This window comes from Pseudorca crassidens, chromosome 12, assembly GCF_039906515.1.
Source record: "Pseudorca crassidens isolate mPseCra1 chromosome 12, mPseCra1.hap1, whole genome shotgun sequence".
NCBI lineage: Eukaryota > Metazoa > Chordata > Mammalia > Artiodactyla > Delphinidae > Pseudorca > Pseudorca crassidens.
In genome coordinates this window covers 82,834,372-82,853,095 of record NC_090307.1, presented here as the reverse complement: position 1 = coordinate 82,853,095, position 18,724 = coordinate 82,834,372, and the positions used below count along the sequence as shown (strand labels likewise).

The 18,724-nt window shown below is 52.6% G+C and overlaps 2 protein-coding genes across 12 annotated transcripts in view; one reads left to right on the top strand and one right to left on the bottom strand.

Moving 5' to 3' along the window:
* Window positions 1-3,038, top strand: part of CUX2 (cut like homeobox 2) — a 261,518-nt gene extending 258,480 nt beyond the window's left edge. For all 8 annotated transcript variants that reach the window (XM_067700853.1, XM_067700851.1, XM_067700852.1 and 5 more), the window contains one exon: window positions 19-3,038. In XM_067700853.1, the coding sequence (XP_067556954.1) occupies window positions 19-811 (793 nt within the window). In that variant the 3' untranslated portion in view covers window positions 812-3,038. The remainder of the gene's footprint in view (window positions 1-18) is intronic.
* Window positions 3,039-3,205: 167 nt separating this feature from the next.
* On the bottom strand, window positions 3,206-18,400 carry PHETA1 (PH domain containing endocytic trafficking adaptor 1). 4 transcript variants are annotated; one of them, XR_010933358.1, is made up of 7 exons: window positions 18,175-18,400; window positions 16,412-16,493; window positions 15,465-15,609; window positions 8,837-9,064; window positions 6,838-7,090; window positions 5,829-5,927; window positions 3,206-5,615 (listed from the first exon to the last, which is right to left on the bottom strand). XR_010933358.1 is itself a non-coding variant. In XM_067700857.1 (4 exons), the coding sequence occupies exon 4, from the start codon at window positions 13,554-13,556 to the stop codon at window positions 12,903-12,905; it is 654 nt and encodes a 217-aa protein (XP_067556958.1). In that variant the 5' UTR covers window positions 13,557-13,582; window positions 15,465-15,609; window positions 16,412-16,493; window positions 18,175-18,399; the 3' UTR covers window positions 10,854-12,902. The 4 variants fall into 4 exon arrangements, 1 of the variants encoding a protein (XP_067556958.1); XR_010933357.1 differs by lacking the exon at window positions 6,838-7,090; XR_010933359.1 differs by lacking the exons at window positions 6,838-7,090; window positions 8,837-9,064 and having other exon boundaries at window positions 18,175-18,398.
* Window positions 18,401-18,724: the final 324 nt, after the last annotated feature.

Sequence of the window (18,724 nt, the reverse complement as noted above, 5' to 3'; positions counted from 1 at the left end):
CCGCCGTCTCTGCCCCAGGTCCCGGATGCGCCGGGAGATGTTGGTGGAGGGGACCCAAGAGGAACCAGATCTCGACCCCAGTGGGGGTCCTGGCATCCTACCGCCAGGCCACTCCCACCCAGACCCCACTCCGCAGAGCCCCAACTCTGAGGCTGAGGACCAAAAGCCTACTGTGAAGGAACTAAAGCTTCAGGAGGGTCCCGAGGAGAGCATCACACCCCTGACCACCCAGGACAAGACGCAAGTGAGGATTAAACAGGAACAGACTGAGGATGCTGAGGAAGAGGCCGGCAGCCAGGACTCAAAGGAGCTGGACAAAGGCCAAGTTTCCCCCAAAGAGGTGCATCCTGACCCTCTGGGTAACGACGGACTCCCAAAAGCAGCCCCTGGGCTCCTTCTTCCAGGCGGGGCCACCCCAGCCTGCCCCTCGCTACAGCCCCTCCAGGAGAGCGAGGGCGGGGAGTGGCTACACCCGGACCCTCTAAGTTTTAAGTCGGCCTCGGAGTCCTCACGCTGCAGCCTAGAGGTGTCACTGAACTCACCCTCAGCTGCCTCCTCGCCGGGCCTCATGATGTCTGTGTCACCTGTTCCTTCCTCTTCAGCCCCCATCTCCCCATCCCCACCCGGCACCCTCCCTGCCAAAGTGCCGAGTGCCAGCCCCACTGCCGACGCAACCGGGGCCTTGCACCCCAGCACCAAGGTGAACCCCAACTTGCAGCGGCGGCATGAGAAGATGGCCAACCTGAACAGCATCATCTACCGGCTGGAGAGGGCTGCCAATCGCGAGGAGGCCCTGGAGTGGGAGTTCTAAAGGTGGGGGCAAGGGGCTCGCCGTGGGGGCCACCTTCCCTCTCACTCAGGGCGGGGTCAGGAAGGGAGGAGCTCAGCCATCAAAACGTGGACCGCAGTGTCGCGCCGCTTGACAGTTTTGGTTGTGATCCCGGTTCCGTGAAGTCGTGAGTGAGCAGGTGAGGCAGGTGCCTCTGCTTCCCCTTTTCAGCAGCCCCTGCCCCGGGGATCACCCCCTTCTCCACTCTGGCCCCTCTACAGGAGGCAGAAGCAAAGTGGCGCCACATTCTTCCCCTGGAAACTCCAAACTCTTTTAGAAAAGTAAATATTTATAGACCTCTTTTAGATATTTTAATAAAGGATCCTTTGGAATTTATTCCCAGCTGATGCTGTTTTGATATTACAGAGAGTTATGAAATCAGGATACCGTCACAACTGTTGCGAAGTATACACTGAAGTTGTGTCATTTTTGCCACTAGATGAGATTAAAAGGAGACAGTTGTTCAAAGCCATCCCAAAACACTATAAGACTGACCAAAATTCAGATAACCTTTGAACCACGGTTTTTTCCCATGTCTGTCTGTGAGACACAGTCCATTGCTACTGCCCTTCCAGAAACCATGTTGAAAAGAGAAAGTCCAGAAGACTCTAAATGAAAACCTTGATGCCGTTGAGGATGTGTTTCATTCTGGTGGTCTGTTATGCAACCTTGATAACACAGAATGTCCCATGCCATTGTAAATGTTGTAGAGATGTGGGCTGTGGCCGACCATCCTATCTGAGATGTAACATGGTACAAAACAAACTGCTTACACTCCCTCTTGTCAGAAACCTGTGGACCGCAGGGGGTAGACAATCCACCTCGTCCGTCTGTAGACAAGATGTGGTTCCGAATCCTTCGGAAAGCCAGGTACGGGGGTAGGTGATGAGAGGGTGGCGCTCGAACCAGAGTGACCCCATCCCCCAGCCTGAATCGTGGCCACAGTGCAGGAAGTTTCCCCACTGGCTTTCCAGAGCAAGACTGTGGCCGCCATCTTCCTCTCTTTGTGTTTTAAGAAAATAACAGCGTTGGTCGTCCCACAAACACCCAGCTCAGCACCCAGCACCAAGAAGTAGATTCATCCAACTAGAGACCCCAAGCTCCCCTTCTCATCATCATCTTTCTCAAGTTGACCCTGATGCTTTCCGGAAGTCTGCACCTCCAGGTTTATGCAGAATAAAGCTAAAAGGTTGAGTTCACCTCAGCATGACCACCATATCCCTGTCTCAAGTCCAACTTCCTGCCTTCTAACACATGACCTTTTTGAGAACAAAGACTCAACCCCTCAACTCAAAGAAGCCCACCCTCCAGTGTCTTCATCACCCTGGTTTTTAGGGGAAGAGTTCCCAATTTGGATGGAACAGCCACCATATTGGTTGTTGAATCTCTCCTGTTATTATTTCTTTTACTTTTTCAAACTCTGTGGGAAGGTTGAGTTGGGTGACTTCCCAGCTGAATCCAGAATGACGATGAAAAAGTGGTCATAATCGGTGCCAACCCAGTACCAGGGGGAAAGATGGCTGACAGGGGTTTCAAGGATGCAGCGAACATTTTGAAACCCAGGCCAGCAAAATCCAGTGACCAGAAGGGGTCATTTGAGGGGTGTTCCAGAAATCTCAACTCTCATGCACCCAGCCCAGGCTGCAGTCTCCACACCAATCAATGAAGAACAATGCAAACCCTGCAGGAAAACCTCCTTTTCCATACACCCAGGCTATGCATTGAAGAGTTTTCCACTGTATACATTTTTATCCAGATGAAGGTATTTTTATATTTTGACAATAGGAAACAGTGACCAATTTTCAGAGTAATCAAATCTGGAACAAATGAAACATCTCATTTTAGCCACCCTGTCCCAATTAAGGCAACCGTGGGGGACACACCACTTTTTACTGTTGAAACCCACGCAGCATTGAAATCCAGGCTTACGTGCAGACTGCAATCCTTAGAGGACTAAATCTGGCTTTTGTGTGATGGGATTTGAATAAGCACTTAGTATAGTCTTTTGAACACGGAAATCCTGTTGTACTTAAAGCTAGCAGACCTGTGAACAACTTTGTCAGGTTCACGTCCTATAACGGTAAACACAGAACAAAAACCCACAAGACTGTTTCTATGAGAGATTGATGAACTTTGTTTAAATTAAAAAAAAAAAAAAGGAACACGTTCTGTAATAAATCGTCGCTCAATACAGAATTGTATAATAACATCTGCGTGTCCTGCTTGCTTTGTTCTGGAGCTGTGGGTACAAATTGGGGGTCAGATCTGGCCCTTAGGTGTTTTACGGTACTTTTAAAAACTGGTTTTTAAATTCATTTGCCACCATGAAAATATGGGGGCTTGTCACATAAAAATCGTGATTTTCTTGTATTAATATATTCTTTTTTAATTTTTATTTAATATTAGAGTACAGCTGATTAACAACGTTGTGTTAGTTTCAGGTGTACAGCAAAGTGATTCAGTTATACATGTACATGTATCTATTCTTTTTCAAATTCTTTTCCCATGTAGGTTATTACAGAGCAGAGTTCCCTGTGCTATACAATAGGTCCTTGTTGGTTATCTAGTTTAAATTTGCAGTGTGTACATATCAATCCCAAACTCCCAATCTACCCCTCCCCCCCATCCTTCCCCCTCTGGTAACCGTAAGTTCGTTCTCTACGTCTATGAGTCTGTTTCTGTTTTGTAAATGAGCCCAACTGTATGATTTTTTTAGATTCCGCATATAAGCGACGTTATATGACATGTCTTTCTCTGTCTGACTTCACTTAGTATGATCATCTCCAGATCCATCCATGTTGCTGCAAATGGCATCGTTTCATTCTTTTTTATGGCTCAGTAATATTCCATTGTGTATATGTACCACATCTTCTTTATCCATTCATCTGTCAATGGACATTTAGGTTGCTTCCATGTCTTGGCTATTGTAAACAGCACTGCAGTGAAGACTGGGGTACATGTATCCTTTCAAACCGTGTTTTTCACCGGATATATGTCCAGGAGTGGGCTAGATCATGTGGTAGCTCTATTTTTAGTTTCTTAAGGAACCTCCATACTGTTCTCCATGGTGGCTGTACAAATTTACATTCCCACCAGCAGTGTAGGAGGGTTCCCTTTTCTCCACACCCTCTCCAGCATTTATTGTTTGTAGACTTTTGGATGATGGCCATTCTGCTGGTGTGAGGTGATATCTCATTGTAGTTTTGATTTACATTTCTCTAATAATTAGCAACGTTGAGCATCTTTTCATGTGCCTCTTGGCCATCTGTATGTCTTCTTTGGAGAAATGTCTATTTAGGTCTTCTGCCCATTTTTTGATCGGGTTGTTTGTTTTTTTGATATTGAGCTGCATGAGCTGTTTGTAAATTTTGGAGATTAATCCCTTGTCAGTAGCATCGTTTGCACGTATTTTCTCCCATTCTGTGGGTTGTCTTTTCGTTTTGTTTATGGTTTCCTTTTCTGTGCAAAAGCATTTGAGTTTAATTTGGTCCCATTTGTTTATTATTTTTTTTAATTTCCATTACTCTAGGAGACGAATCGAAAAAGATACTGCTGCGATTATGTCAAAGAGTGTTTTCTCTAAGAGTTTTATAGTATCCAGTCTTACATTTAGGTCTTTAATCCATTTTGAGTTTATTTTTGTGTATGGCGTTAAAGAATGTTCTAATTTCATTAAAAATCTTGATTACTGGCTTCACTGGAAAACAGTAAGATCTGGCCACACAGGGCCCACATTCCAACATGACAGCAGCTAGCTGGGGAGTGGCCCTCCCCATTAGGACATGTGTCTGCACCTGCACCACCTGCCCAGGTCCTGTGGGCATCTCGGTTGGTGATTGTGCTGTGGGCTCCAACAAAGGAAGATGGAAGGATTGGAATACACGTTCCACTCATTGCAGAAGGTGGAAGCTGGTTAGACTCTGGGGTCTAGATCTGAGGAGCTGAGACTGTGCCCTGCCCCAATCGGGGGCCACAGGCCGTGGCCCTAAGACCAGCCAGTTTACAAGCTGTGCCCACCTCAGTGGAGTGTGTGAGTGGCGGGTGCCTCTAGACTCCTGATGGAAAAGTGCCAAGAGGGGCTTTCTGGTGGCCAACACAGCAGTGCCCCTTTCCCAGCTGTATAACTAGGGCCTCGGTCTCCCCATCTGTAAAATGGGGGTATCACAGCAGCCAACTCAAAGGGTCATTATCAGGAATGATGATGCATGTAAAACACATAAGACAGTGTGTGGCACATAAGGGCTCAGTGTTCCGTACTGTTTTCATGAGTGGGGGATGGGTTCCTTCAACCCATGATGGTGAGTCTCTCTGTGTATCAAGCTGCAGGAGGTTTGTTTTTTCTTGACCAATAATGTCAAGAGAGTTCCCTAAGTGGCATTAAACATTATTCACCCGTGAGCCAAGGGCACGTGGCATCCCAAGACAGACCTTTCCTCTTTGTCTGGAAAACTTCTGATCACCCCAGTTTTTCCACACGTCCTTGCGGTGGGAATGAAATGATGAGTGAACTCCTCCTTGGTTAGGGTAACTAATTGCTCCAAAGTAAAGCCAAAGAGAGGCCTTTTGGACACTTGGTTTGCAGCTCCGGAGGTCAGAAGTCAGAAATCCTCAGGATGTGGCCGCGGGTTGTAGGTGGGGGCAGGAGTGGAGGAGGAAGCCTCATCTGACACACACAAGTCACCTAAGAACCTGTAGACCTAGGTGCCCCCTGGGCTCTGGGAACCAAAGCTCCCTCTGGACCATTATTAGCTTTGGTGTTGACATTGTGTCTGCAGTCGCTGTCCATCTGGAGTGGAAAATGCAGCAAAAACACAGAAATGTGGAATTCTGAACTAGGGACCATGGGAGAGCAAGAGTGGAGAGACCAGAGAGGAATGAGAAGGCAGGGGAGGCCTTACAGGCAGAGGCAGGTTTAGATCAAGGAACAGAAGGGAGGAGAGAGCTGAGCTGGGGGCAATATGGCGACTGTTCATCCAGGTAATAACTATAGATTGAGTACCTGCTGTGTGCTCAGTGCTTCAGTGGTGGAAACACCACGAGAGCGTGAATAGGGGGATCCTGGAAGGCTTCCTGGAGGAGGAGGCATCTCAGCTGACCCCTGAAAGACAATAGGATTTAGAGAAGCATAAGAGGAGAGCAGAAGGAATAGCTGGCAAGACATGGGACAGGGACAAGGACATGGGGAAACAAATCCAAAGGCGGCTAGAATTTGAGGTGCAGGGAAGAAGAGGGACAAGGGCTAGATCCTGAAGCCCCCTGGGGCATGGTGGGAAATAGGCCTTTCTCCTGAGGGCACTGGGGAGCCATGGGTGGTATGAGGCAGGGGGTTGCTGTGGTCAGACTTGCACTTCCAGGAGGTTAGGAGGTTCCATCTGCCTGAGGAGACGGCAGACCAAAGGAGAGTGGCCGGGCCCACTCCCAGTGCAGGCCCTGACCTCAGGCTTCTGCGGTCCTTGCTTCCCACCCCTGCCCTCCTTTTCTTCCTAATTATGCTGCTCGCATCGGGCCAGCAGCCCCACCTCCCATCATCTCCTGGGGAATGAAAAAGCTAGACCTCATCTGGCTGACTGGCCCATGACTGCTGGCATGACTATCCTAGAAGTCACTCTAAAGGACAGAGCTCCATAGCTAAAGCATAGGGTGTGTGTTGCTTTGCAGGTACCCAGAAGGCTGGAGCCACCTCTCAAAACCCCAGAGCAGTAGAGATGGGGCAGGGACCACCCTGACTACCTTGGCCAACAATTAGAGGGATAAAACAGTTGATCTCTTTAATGGTCTGTGACCTTCTCCAGCCCCCTGGGGTATAGTTATTAAAAACAATAGCTTTGAACTCATCCTGGCCTGGGTTTGACTCTCTACTATTAGGTAACCTGAGGACCCTTTAATGAGATTCAGTTCCCTTATCTGTAAAATGGACATGATCGTAATAGTATCTACCTGTATTTGTTGTCTATTACTGCATAACAACCCCAAACTTAGTGGCTTAAAACAATAAACGTTTATCTCACAATCTCTGTAGGTCAGGAATTTGGGAGTGGCTTGACTGGGTGGCTCTGGCTCCTTGGTCTCTCATGAGGTTACAGTTAAGCTGTCAGCCATGGCTACAGTCATCTGAAGGCTGTTCTGGGGCTGGAGAATCCACTTCCAAGAAGGCACACTCAGATGGTGGGTGAGCAGGTGCTGGCTGTTGGCTGGGCATTTCAGTTCCTCTGCAAGTGGCCCTCTCCATGGGGCTGCTTGAGCATCCTTACAACATGGCAGCTAAGAGTGAGCAAGGCAGAGGCTGTGGTGTCTTCCATACCCTAGATTTGGAAGCCCCACTGTCGCTTCCACAGTATCCTCTTGGCTACACGGGTTTGCCGTTATTCAGTGTGGGAAGGGACTTCACAAGGGTGTGTACCCCAGGAGGCAAGGATCGTCAGGGAGGCTGGCTACCACACTGCCTTGTAAGTTTCCTTGAAGATTAAATGAGCATTTCTTAAGCTATGGTTCTAAAATTCCTTGTTTCCTACTCAAAATGCAGATTCCTGGGTCCTGCTCCTACCTCCTGACCAAAATTCCTGGAGCCAGAGCCCAGGAATCTGCATTTTAAGAACTATCCCCCCCCACCCCAACCAGGTGACTCAGACATCATAGGTCTCAGTAAATGGGAGGCAGTTCTAATTCATTCTGCTTTGTTTGGCCTCACTGTGTGTGCCAGGCCCTACGAAGGATGCTGGTGCAACAGAAGAGCATAGGAGTACAGAACAAACATTCACTGGGTGTCTTGGTGTAGTCGGTAACTGTTGGGTTGAAAGAAATTGTGATCCACTTAAAGATGTGCACACCGTTTATTGGGAAGATCCAGAGTAAACCTTGTGAAACCCAAAGGCAGGAAATTCAACCAGGCTTCGGAACACTGCAGTCTATCTTGAGCTGTTTGTTCTCTCTCTAAGGCCGCCTCATACCCAACTTAGTCTGTCCATCCGTACACCCCCCCAACACCCATTCCCGCTGATTCAAAATTCCCTGGACCCTGATTGGCTCAGCTTGTGTCTCGGGACCAACTCCTGCCCAAGCAGCTGTGGTCAGGGAGGGTAGAATCACGTGAGCTGAATGGGCACGGGAGGCAATTTTTGACATACCTGTGCCGGGCACTGTGCCAGGCCTTGGGGGCACATGGGAGGCAGACTTGTCCCTGCTCTCAAGGAGCTGCAGTCTAGGGGGCCTACTTGCGCCACCCCAGGATTTCTTGGCCCCGTAGCTAGAGAAACAATGACCATAGTGCCCCTGAACGATGAAGAGAGGGCAGTGGCAGCAGCCCCGGTGCCCAAGTGCTTTCAGAGCTGCAGCTGGCAAGAACAGACAGAGCCATGGCCCCAAGCACGGGGAGACCAAGCCGAGGCAGCTCTGACCCCTCTGTCAGGAGCGGGCAACTGTTTTGAAACCCTAAGTGGAAAACAGCTAACGGGCCCAGTCCTCATCAGAAAACGCGAAGCCTGCAGCTGGGCTTAAGCGGTTTATTGTTTTACTGCCGTGGAGGAGTTATTTTGAATGCTGCGACTTTAGAAGTTGGGACAAGTAGCAGGGCCTTTTCCATAACAAAGTTTGTGTAAGGTGAGGTAAGGTGATCTGGGGAGGGATTGCGTGAGGGGGGAGTGGACAGTTGGCACCAGATCTAGCCAGAGTAGAGACAAAACAGCCCTGTTGAGGAACATACAAGATACTGAGCCACAAGTGGGGGAGGCAGAGAGTGCTATTCTTTCAATATTTGTCCCACTCAGAAGAGGAGAGAGGAAGGCATCCATGGAGAGGATGAGCAAAACAGTGGCCCTTCTACTGTGCTAGACAATCCACTCTAGCCCAAACCTTCACCCCAGTGAGCTGACAACAGCCCTGTCTGTGGCTGGCTACCCAGAGCCATGCTCCTTAAAGGGAACAGCTGCAGTCACTCAAGCTTATCCGTTAGGAAGCCTCTGACTGCAAATAACAAAAAAAGTCCCCCTCGAAGCTTTACACATTTATTACCTCAAACAACAGGACTTCCAGAAGAAGGGCGGGTTCTCAGGTCCATTGATGCAGCAGGTCAAGGATATTTTCCAGTGTGTGCTAAACTCAGCAGGGGATGTTTTCCTTAACGTGGCCTACTTCAGGATCACGAGATGGCTACCATGGCTCCAGGCTTCAGACATAGCTTACTTCCAGAGCTCTTCATTGTGTCTCTTTTTAGAAGCAAGAATGCCCTTCTACTCTTATCTGTCAGGCACAGATAGACACATATATATATATATATATATATATATATATATATATATATATTTTTTTTTTTTTTCGGCTGCAGCTTGCGGGAATCCTAGTTCCCCAACCAGGGATCAAACCCGGGCCCTCGGCACTGAACGCACAGAGTCCCAGCCCCTGGACCACTGGAGAATTCCCTGTATATATCTTTTTTTTAATATGAGTTTCAGGTGCACAGCATTAATAATTCGACATCTATATACACTAAAAGTGACCACCACCACAAATCTAGTTGTCATCCATCACCATACAGTTGACCCCCTTCACTCATTTCACCCACCCCCAACACACAGCCATTCTTTAGCAGGTCAAGTTTAGCCAGTCCCTGAATATCAAATGGGAGTAGCACAACTGACCGAATTTGACTAATCATTTAGCGTGGATGGATGTTGGGCAGTGAGCCCATTACTTCTGGCCTAATTGCACTCCTTGAGGTTCTCATCCCCTACCCCAAGTGGCTTCTCAGAATATTCCTTCTGAACACATACAGTATCCTCCAAACACTGTTCAAGTGAAGACAACTTCCTCAACTTTGTCACACTCCTGGGATGCTGTGGTCTTCCTCAGGCTCATGGCCCGAACACCTCCCCGGGGTCAAGAGGAAACACTGTTAGCAGGTGGATGCACAACACTGAGGTACTGACTGACTTGTCACCCCTCCCCGTTTCATTCCTAAGAAGCCAGGCAGGTGAGGGCTCACCTGTGACCCTCCCTCTTGGGGCTGCCTCTCCGGCTATTTCCCCCATTCTGGGCCTCAGGCCTTGCAGTGGCCGCGGTCACAAATGCCACGGGCAGCACCCTGACTCAGCCTATGTGGGGAGGCACTTCCCCAACCCCGTCTGTCAGCTGGGGTCCCAGGAGAGGTGGAAGGAATTACTCAGCATGTACTGGTTGCTCACGAGTAGCATGATTCCCTGACCTTGGTATTTTTCTCCCTCTTTGAACTTGTTCTGCAGACCAAGGACTGTAGGTTGCTCATCCTAAGCCACATTTTCCTGAATGTGCATGATTTTTCCAGGCTGGCAAGAGACATGTGACCAAGCTCTGGATCCACATCAAGAGGACCTAGGGCCTAGTCTATCATACTAGATGACCTTGGGCCAGCCCCTTCCCATCTGTAAACCCTCCATTAGCCCAGCAAACACACTTGAGGCTGAGATAACAGATATACAGCATAAATACTGCCACCATCTGCCCTTTGCTCACAGCAGACATCACTAATCAATCACAGGCTATTTCCCTCTGAACTAGCATTGGTGCCGGAATCCTCCTCACTCCAGGCCCAGAGGCAGCCACCAGGAACTGATCAGTGAGAAGAGCCAAATTTTGGCTTTTCCCTTTGGCATCCCTCCCAATTGTCAGGCCTTCAGCCCACAGTTGACTTTTTATCCTCATCTTTACCCCTGCCTTCTCTCCCCTCTGAAAAGGAACTTTGGGACTCCATTTCCTCATATTCCTCTCAAAGACTCTGCCTTTTCCCACAGGATTCCAGAGGTTTATGTCCCTGCTCTGACACTTTTCAGCTGTGTGAACTTGGAAGATTTCTTAACCTCTCTGAGCCTCAGTTTCCTCATCTGTAAAAGGGGGCCAGTATCTGCCATAGAGGTTGTAAGAATGTGCCTGACAGAGCATCAGCCAGGGAGCACTCAGCACACTCTAGTCGCTTCTCCTGTAGGGCCTGCCCCTGGCTCTGCCAGGCAAATCAATCCAGGACTTTGATGGGGGAAAAGAATGATATAACCAGCCATTACTTGACAAACCTTTGTTTATTTTATTTTAGCCTTTATATCCCTCTCTCAGACTGCCTGATTATCTCTCCCCAGCCCAACTCCGGAGGCAGCCTGACCGCAGGTTGTGCTTTGGGGGTGGGTGGGGGGAGATTGTACCTTTAGTGCTTGTAAACCTACACCAGGACTGGGGCCAACACCTCACCACATCAGCTAGGTCTGGCCAGGACATGGGCACTGGGCAGTTCCTAACACCCCCTGAGACCCAAAGCCTGTGGACAAGAGCTGCCATCCCCATCCCCACCACTGAGGACTTGGGGAAGAGGGGCATGGAAAGCGTACCAAGACCCCCAGAGCACCTGCAGGAGAGCAGGGCTTGCCAGGGAGAAGGCAAAGAACCAGGTGAGATTCTTGAGGTTCCTGTGTCTCCATCCAAGGCTCCTTGCCCTCTCCCTGGGGGCAGTGCCAACTATCCCCGCCCCCCTCACTGGCCAAACCCAGAACCAGGCACCCTATCCCTTCCCACCAGCCAACAAGGAACAAAAGCAGTGAAAACACCAAGCTTTGTTGCTAGGGAAAAAAACACCCGAAGTATTTAAATTAAACCTGAAGCTCCAGTCAACTGAGCCAGCAGTGAGCTGGTGATTGCAGACACACAGACAGCTCCCCATTCTTCCCCAAGGTCCAAGGTCTCCAAAGCCAGCAGGAAGGGGCTAAGGGCCGCGTCTGTCTGTCACCAAGAGGGAGCCTCAGGGGAAATAAAGATTAGGGCAGGGGTGTCCTCAGGGGGTCCCAATTTGGGGGCACTGAGGACTGTAAACATGACCCAGCTTGAGGGCCAGGGGTGTCCCAGCCCCCCGAGATTCTCCCTGGATGAAGAACGGCCACTGTAGTGAGTGAAAAACAAGTTGGTCTCGAAGCAAAGCGAGACCTGGTCTCCCTCTTGGAATATTGTGGGCGAGAAGGGGGCTGAGTCTGTGAGCTCAGAGAGGGGCTGTGATGGAGGGAGAGGGTTCTGGAAGCCAAATACGGCTTTGCAGCTGCTTCTTTGCCCCTGTCAGATTGGCACCTGGGCCCTTTCTGGGCCGTGAGTCAGCTCATGGCCCCTCCTCCCTAGGGGAACCTGCTGGAAAGTCAGCTCAGGCCACAGCTGCCCAGCCTAGGACTGGACGAGGTCAGGCGAGCTCCCGAGAGGCCCTGCCCCAGGCTGGCTCTGGGAAAAGACAGAGGATGTGGCTAAGCAGTGCTGGGAGAGCGTGAGGGCTGCCACAGGAGCACAGATGTGGCCCGAAGCCAGAGGGCCGCTACGGTCCCAGGAGCACCACCTCAAGGCCTGGCTGAGGCCCTGGGGGAAAGTGCTGCCTCGGCCTCACTCCGGGCCGGGAGCCCCGGGGACCAGGCCATCCCACGGTGCTGGGCACACATGAAAGCCCACGCTTATGGAGGCAGGCAGGCAGGCGGCAGCCAGGCAGCTCCTCCGGCGGGTCTTGGAGCCACAGGGTCAGGCCCAGGTGTGGTGTAGCCCAGCCCAGCCTCCTGTCCGCGTGAGGCCCAGTCTGGAGCCTCTGGACCAGCGCTGACTGGGCATGTGCCTTCCAGGCCACAGATCCTCACAGGTCCCAGCTGCCCCAGTGGATGCCTGTTGCCAGCAACAAGCCTCGGCTAGGTGATTTGGGACAGGCGACGGAGGCACCTGCAGGGCTGGGTTGGGGGCTACAGTTCCCACAAAACCAGCCCTCCGGCTGCTTGAGGATCACCCAAGGCCTGGCTTCTCCTGAGGATCAGGCACGATGGCCTCCTCAAGGCTGGGCTTTCTCTGAATGACAGAGGTCCCAAAGCACCCCTCAGAACCCAGCATCTTCTCCGAGCCTGAGTCCCCGAGAGAAGACCAGGCAGGGACCTCAGGGCTTACGCCGACTGCGACCGCCCTCAGGACCAGGTCCCCGTGTCTCAGGGCTGGGCCTGTCAGAGCAGGGCCTGGGGCTGGAGTGGCACCAGAACCAGGACCAGTGCTGGCCTCAAGGCTGGCCTTGACCGCTTCCTCTTGGTTCCGGCCCTCAGCCCTATCCTCAGGGCTGGGCCTGGCTGCGGAGCCACTGGCCCCTCAGCGCCCTGACCTCCTGCCCGTACCACTCGTGCAGCTGGGCGAAGGAGGCCGAGTCGAGAGGCCCGTTGGGCGCCGAGGCCCGCCGGCGGGGCGGCAGTGGCGGGGGCTCGGGGCCGGGCCGGGGGCTGGGGGCGGCGGGCGTCTCCGAGCTCCACACGGCACAGCCATTCTCTTTGGGCGGGAGCGCGCGGGGTCGGCGGGGCGGGGCTGGGCCGCCGCCTGCGCGCACGGCTGCCAGCTGCCGCTCCAGCTCGCGCACCACCAGCCGCAGGTAGTCGAAGCTGGCCCGCGACAGCGCCTTCACCCAGCCCTCCATGGCGGCCTGGCTCTCGGCCGCCAGCACGTAGGTGCGGGCCCGGGCCCCAGCGAAGCGCACGGCGAAGGCGAACTCCTCGGCCGCCTCCACCAGCTCCACAGTGCAGCCCTCCAGGATGATGACGCCCACGGGCTCACGGCTGGCCGCGTCCTCGAAGTAGAAGAGCATGTTGCCGCGCAGCACAAACCAGCGGCGGTGGTAGGCCGCATGCCGGCCGCCCTTCTTGTACAGGAAGCCCGCGTTGTCGGCCGGGGCGTCGCAGGTGGCGTAGAAGGCCAGGCTGCGCTCGTTCAGCTTCATGGCGGCGGGGCCTGGGGCCTCGGAACCTGTCCCCACCGGGGCGGCAGTTATTCACGCAGCCACCGCCTCGGGTGATCTCACACCACCCTCGGCTGCCACAGCACTCATCACCCCCGTTTCACAGATGAGGAAACTGAGGCTCAAGGACCAGAAGCAGCCTGCCCAGACTCACACAACTCTTCAGGAGCACAGCCAGGACTCGAACCCGGGTCTGACTGGCCCCAGAAGCCAGGCTGGTAACTCTCCTGCTGTCCTACCTCCCCCAAATAATGTTGAGGATTCCTAGGGCATGCCAAGCATTTTATATATGTTAACTCATTTAATCGCAAAACAAACCTTAGGTGGCAGGGACTAGCATTACCCCCGACGGGGAAACAAAGTTCAGAGAGGTTAGTCACTGGCCCAAGGCCAAAAAGCAAGTTGGGCTGAGCTGAAATCCAAACCCAGGCCTCATTTCAGCTGCTGCTGTTTCCATCATCCCCAGGTTCCAGACCAGCTGACCTTTTGTGGTCAGGTTCCAGCTCTGCTGATTTCATAACTTAGCTTTGACTTGCGGGTCCATGAAACAGGGATAAATAGAACCTATTTCAGAGGACTGTAGGGACTTCATTCATCAAACATTTATTAAGCACCTACTGTGTTCCAGGCACTGTTCTAGGCACTAGCAGTAAACAAGATGGAGAGGGTTGCTGTGCTCTTGGTGCTGATGTGCTAGTGGCAGGTGAAGGGAGCAGACAATTAACAAACAGATAGAGTACATTATCTGTACTTTAACAGATAAAGGCCAGATGGTCTTAAGTGGTCTGGAAAATATAAGACAGGGAGGGGGTAAGGAGTGTTAAGGACAAAAGGAGTGTTTGATCTTAAAGGAGGAGGGGGGGTTGGTGTCAAGAAAGGTTGTACTGAGAAGGTGACATTTGAGCAGAGACCTGAAGGAGGTGAGGGAGGGAGCCCCTGGGACATGCCAAGCAGAGGGAATAGCAAGTGCAAGGCCCTGAGGTAGGAACCTGCTAGTGTGCTTGAGGAGGCTGGTGAGGCTGGAGCAGAGTGAGGAAGGGGAGAGGTGGGTGATGCAGTCACAGTGGCAGAAAAGACTGTTACAAAATAATCCAGATAAAGGGCCCAGGGCTTGGCCCACACTTACAGGGAGGGGCTGGGGGGAGAGCATTGTGCACCCATTTGAAGTAGAGGAATCTAACTCTATGCACTTGGCCACAGTGATTTTACCACTTTCCTCCAAGGAGTATATGACGAGGGAAACACTGGCCAGGTAGGACTCAGGTGGCACATGGGTCCCCAAGGTGGCTACACCCTCCCTTTGGGTTTTCCATGGCCACTCTGCAAATGTACCTTGTGCTCCTGCTTCAAAATCTCACTCTACATAGGACATTGGCCACATTGTTCAAGAAGCAAAGTATATAAAGTCGCTGGAATGCAGTGGGTGCTCAGTTAATGTTCATTCCCCAACCTGGGCAGTGCCTTAGGACCTGGAGTAATGAGATATGGGTGGTGCCTCTCCAGGGAGCAGCTAGCCACAGTGGGGCCCAGACAGGCAACCTGACCCAGGGCGGAGGAGGCAATTGCTCCCAACCCAATCCACCTCATCTCACCAGCCTACACAGTCAAGAAAGGCTTCCTGGAAGAAGCAACGTGAGCCGTGATTTAGTGCCTGTCCTGACCTAGCAGCTGACCTGACCAAGACCACAACCCCTGAAGACTCAGGGTGTTTAATCTCTGCTCTACGTCCCTGAGCTGTGTGACTTTAGACATGGGCCTCCCCTCTCTGAGCCTCAGTTTCTCTGCAAAATGGGAGGGATTCCTCCCTACCCCCCCCAACAACTCCCATGTGGACCCCAGCCCCATTTCTCACAGGAACCACCCACCCTACTCGCCCCATTTCCCTCCTACCTCTCAGGCCACTGCTCACTTCCCTGCCCTCTGCTCAGTTCTGGTTTCGGCTTGCTCTTCTCTGGGTTCAAATGTCAGCTCTGTAGTGTCCAGGCTGTGTGACCCCAGGCAAGCTTTAAGCCTCTCTGGGCCTCTGCTTCCACATCTGTAAAATGGGATCATAACAGCACCTAAGTCGGGGTTGTTGTGACAATGACACAATGGCTACATAGAAGCGCTAAGCACGGTGCCAGGCATAGTACATGCTTAGCTGTGGTAGCTGATGACATTCTTCTCAGCCTCTCCAAATGCTCCCCTCAGTGCTCTCTGTCTTGGCAAAAGGCCCTTGGTTTCCCCCCACCTCCACATCTGATCACTTATCAAGTCCACTTCATCCCCTCCCCACCTCTTCCAAATCAGTGGCCTCATCTCTGCTCACTGCCACCTCCATTCTAGGCCCCCCATTGTGGCTTGCCTGGACAGCTACAGTAGCTTCTTCATTGGTCTCCCTTCTTCCACCATTGCCCGTTCCTTGTCCGTGTTGTTCAGGGTAAGATCATAACTCCTTCCTAGGCCCCTCCCCTAGCCCCCCAGAGGATCCATCCCCCACAGAGGGATCCTATTAAAACTAAACCCTATCACACCCCTCCCCTATTAAACCCTCCCATGGCTCCCTACTTCTCTCAGTATAAAATTCATTCTTCCCCATGTCTTCCAAGTTCCCTTCCCCTATTTCTTTCCCCCTTGCTCACTCGGCTCCAGCCACCCTGGCCTCCTTGGTGTTCCTCAAACACCTGAGGGCCTTTGCCCTGGCTCTTCCCGCTACCTGGAATGCCTTCCCTGTATCTTCACATGGCCAACTCCTCATCCTTCAGTTTCAGCTTGACCATCACCTCCTCAAGGAGGAGGAGGTCTCTGTATACAAGAGACCCCCCTAGTCACTCTCCCATACTGCCGCTGGAAATTACCTGGGTCATTTTTGCTGCTCTAGGAGGGCGGAGGTTCTCTGTCTGAATTCCAGTGCCTGGCATGTAGTTGGTGCTCAAAAACCTGTAAAATGAACCAAACAGTTACCTACGTAAACCTTTCAACAGCCCCATGAGGAGTCTTTTCCCCATCCCACGTTCATGGATGTGGAAACTGAGACACAGAGAGCTTAAGTAACTTGCCAAAGGTACAATTCTGTGCCTAGAATCTCATGCTCTAGGCAACCAGCCCAAAGGGGCTGATCTTGGAGTCTCACCACCCATTAAGGCCAAAGGAAGAGCAATTTCCCTCACACTCAGCAGCTCCCCTCCACGCAGCCACCCCACCCTGAGCCCAAGGTCACCAGCCAGCACAGGACCCCTCTCTGCCCATGGCCCTGCCTCCTCCAGCCCAGCAAGAAACGAGGGGAGGGCAGGAAGCAGCAAGGGCACAGTCTCCAGCCTCCGGGAGGGCCTGGTCCCCCGCTTATCTCGCCCTGCTCGTACACTTTTCCAAGAAGTTCAGAGTCCGCTGTGGGCACTGCTGCTAATACAACAGTCCCTGGCCAGGCAGGAAGCTGGCGGGGACCAACCCAGCCCCTCTCTGGTCTCAGAGCCAACTCCCCTCCTCCAGTCCAGGCTGGATGGGCCTTGAGAACACAGCCTCATCTACATTAACATCCATCCCTCTCGGAATTGAAAAGATTAATCCTGAAGAGAAATTTTGCAAAATGCTGAACAGGTAGTGAACACTCAATCAAGAAGCTGTCAAAAGGCAAATAGGGCTTCCCTGGTGGCGCAGTGGTTGAGAATCTGCCTGCCAATGCAGGGGACACGGGTTCGAGCCCTGGTCTGGGAAGATCCCACATGCCGCGGAGCAACTGGGCCTGTGAGCCACAATTACTGAGCCTGTGCGCCTAGAGCCTGTGCTCCGCAGAGAACAAGAGAGGCAGCGATAGTGAGAGGCCCGCGCACCGCGATGAAGAGTGGCCCCCGCTTGCCACAACTAGAGAAAGCCCTCGCACAAAAACGAAGACCCAACACAGCCATAAATAAATAAATAAATTTACAAAAATAAATTTTAAAAAAAGATTTATATTAAAAAAAAAAAGGCAAATAATTAGCTCCAGGTCTCCAAGGACACAGACTGCCCAGAAACCAGGACTCTGGGGAAACTGAGGCATGGCATTTTGCCACTCATTTCAAGGAAAGAAGCCAGAACCACAGGTCCTGGAGTTGGATCCAGCTGCCACAAGTGTCCCCGAGCAGTGGGCATGTTGGAGAGGGTGTGGCAGGTCCAGGCAGAAAAACATGTACTGAGAACCCTGAAGAGTTCCTGTGCAGGGCTGCCCTGGGCAGGGGCCACAAGGAAGCCAGGACCGCCATCCCAGGCCATTGCTCCTATCTATCTATCTATCATTGCTCCTATCTATCCTTTTGTGTGTGGTGTGTTCCTTAAAGGACAGCCAGAGCCCTGGAAGAGGTGGTCAACGGCAGAATGTGGGAGCCAAGTGCAGCTTTAGTCCTCAGAGTTCCCGCAGCGGCGGAGGTCTTTTATGGGGCTGAAGGGTCATCGGCCAAATTCGCCTCCTGGAGCTGGGGTCCCTGATGGGAAAAGTACCACTGGCGTGGAATCGCAAATGGACATATCCCCAGCAGAGATCTCTCCAGACGGCTGGGGGACCCCGAGGCCCATGGCGGCCCGAGCCCGGTCCCGCAAACCCTCGCAGGTCAGCCCGAAAGTCCTCCCGCCAGTCCGGCCTTACCTCACGGCGCGGACTAGGGCGACGGCAGCAGTGGCGGGACGGGAACCGGGGAGCGGCCCGGCCATGGCCCGGGACCTGCTCGGTTGCGGCGGCGGCAGCGGCGGTGCTTTGTCTCCCGGGCGGCCGAGCCGGCGCAGCCGCGGGAGAGCGCGGATCAGACGGAAGGAGGCGGGGGCAGCCGGACCGTCGGCGACCCACAAACTCGCCTCTTTAACCCTTCCCAACCAGCCCGAGCCGGATCCGCCCCCGCTTTCGTCCCCCGCTCCCGGATTGGACAACCCGGCCCCGACCCACCCCCGGATTCGCCACACCCTGTGGGCCCGCCCTCGAAACCACTCTTAAAGGAACAGCAACCGGTTTAGGAATTCCCAGTGTCCTATTCGGGGAGAGAAGATTAGATCCCGGAGACTCCGCGCTCTCAGGGGTAGGGATAGGGAGCGAATTCGTCCAGAAAAACCATCGAGGTCCTGGGCGAGGCCACTCGCTGAAGCAAGCTCTAGGCTTGGAGTTCGAGCTCCTCCCTGGCTAGGGTTGCCAGATTTAGCAAATT

What these genes read in the sequence shown, in the direction of transcription:
- PHETA1 (XM_067700857.1), bottom strand. Translation starts at nt 13,556, where the DNA reads ATGAAGCTGAACGAGCGCAGCCTGGCCTTCTACGCCACCTGCGACGCC.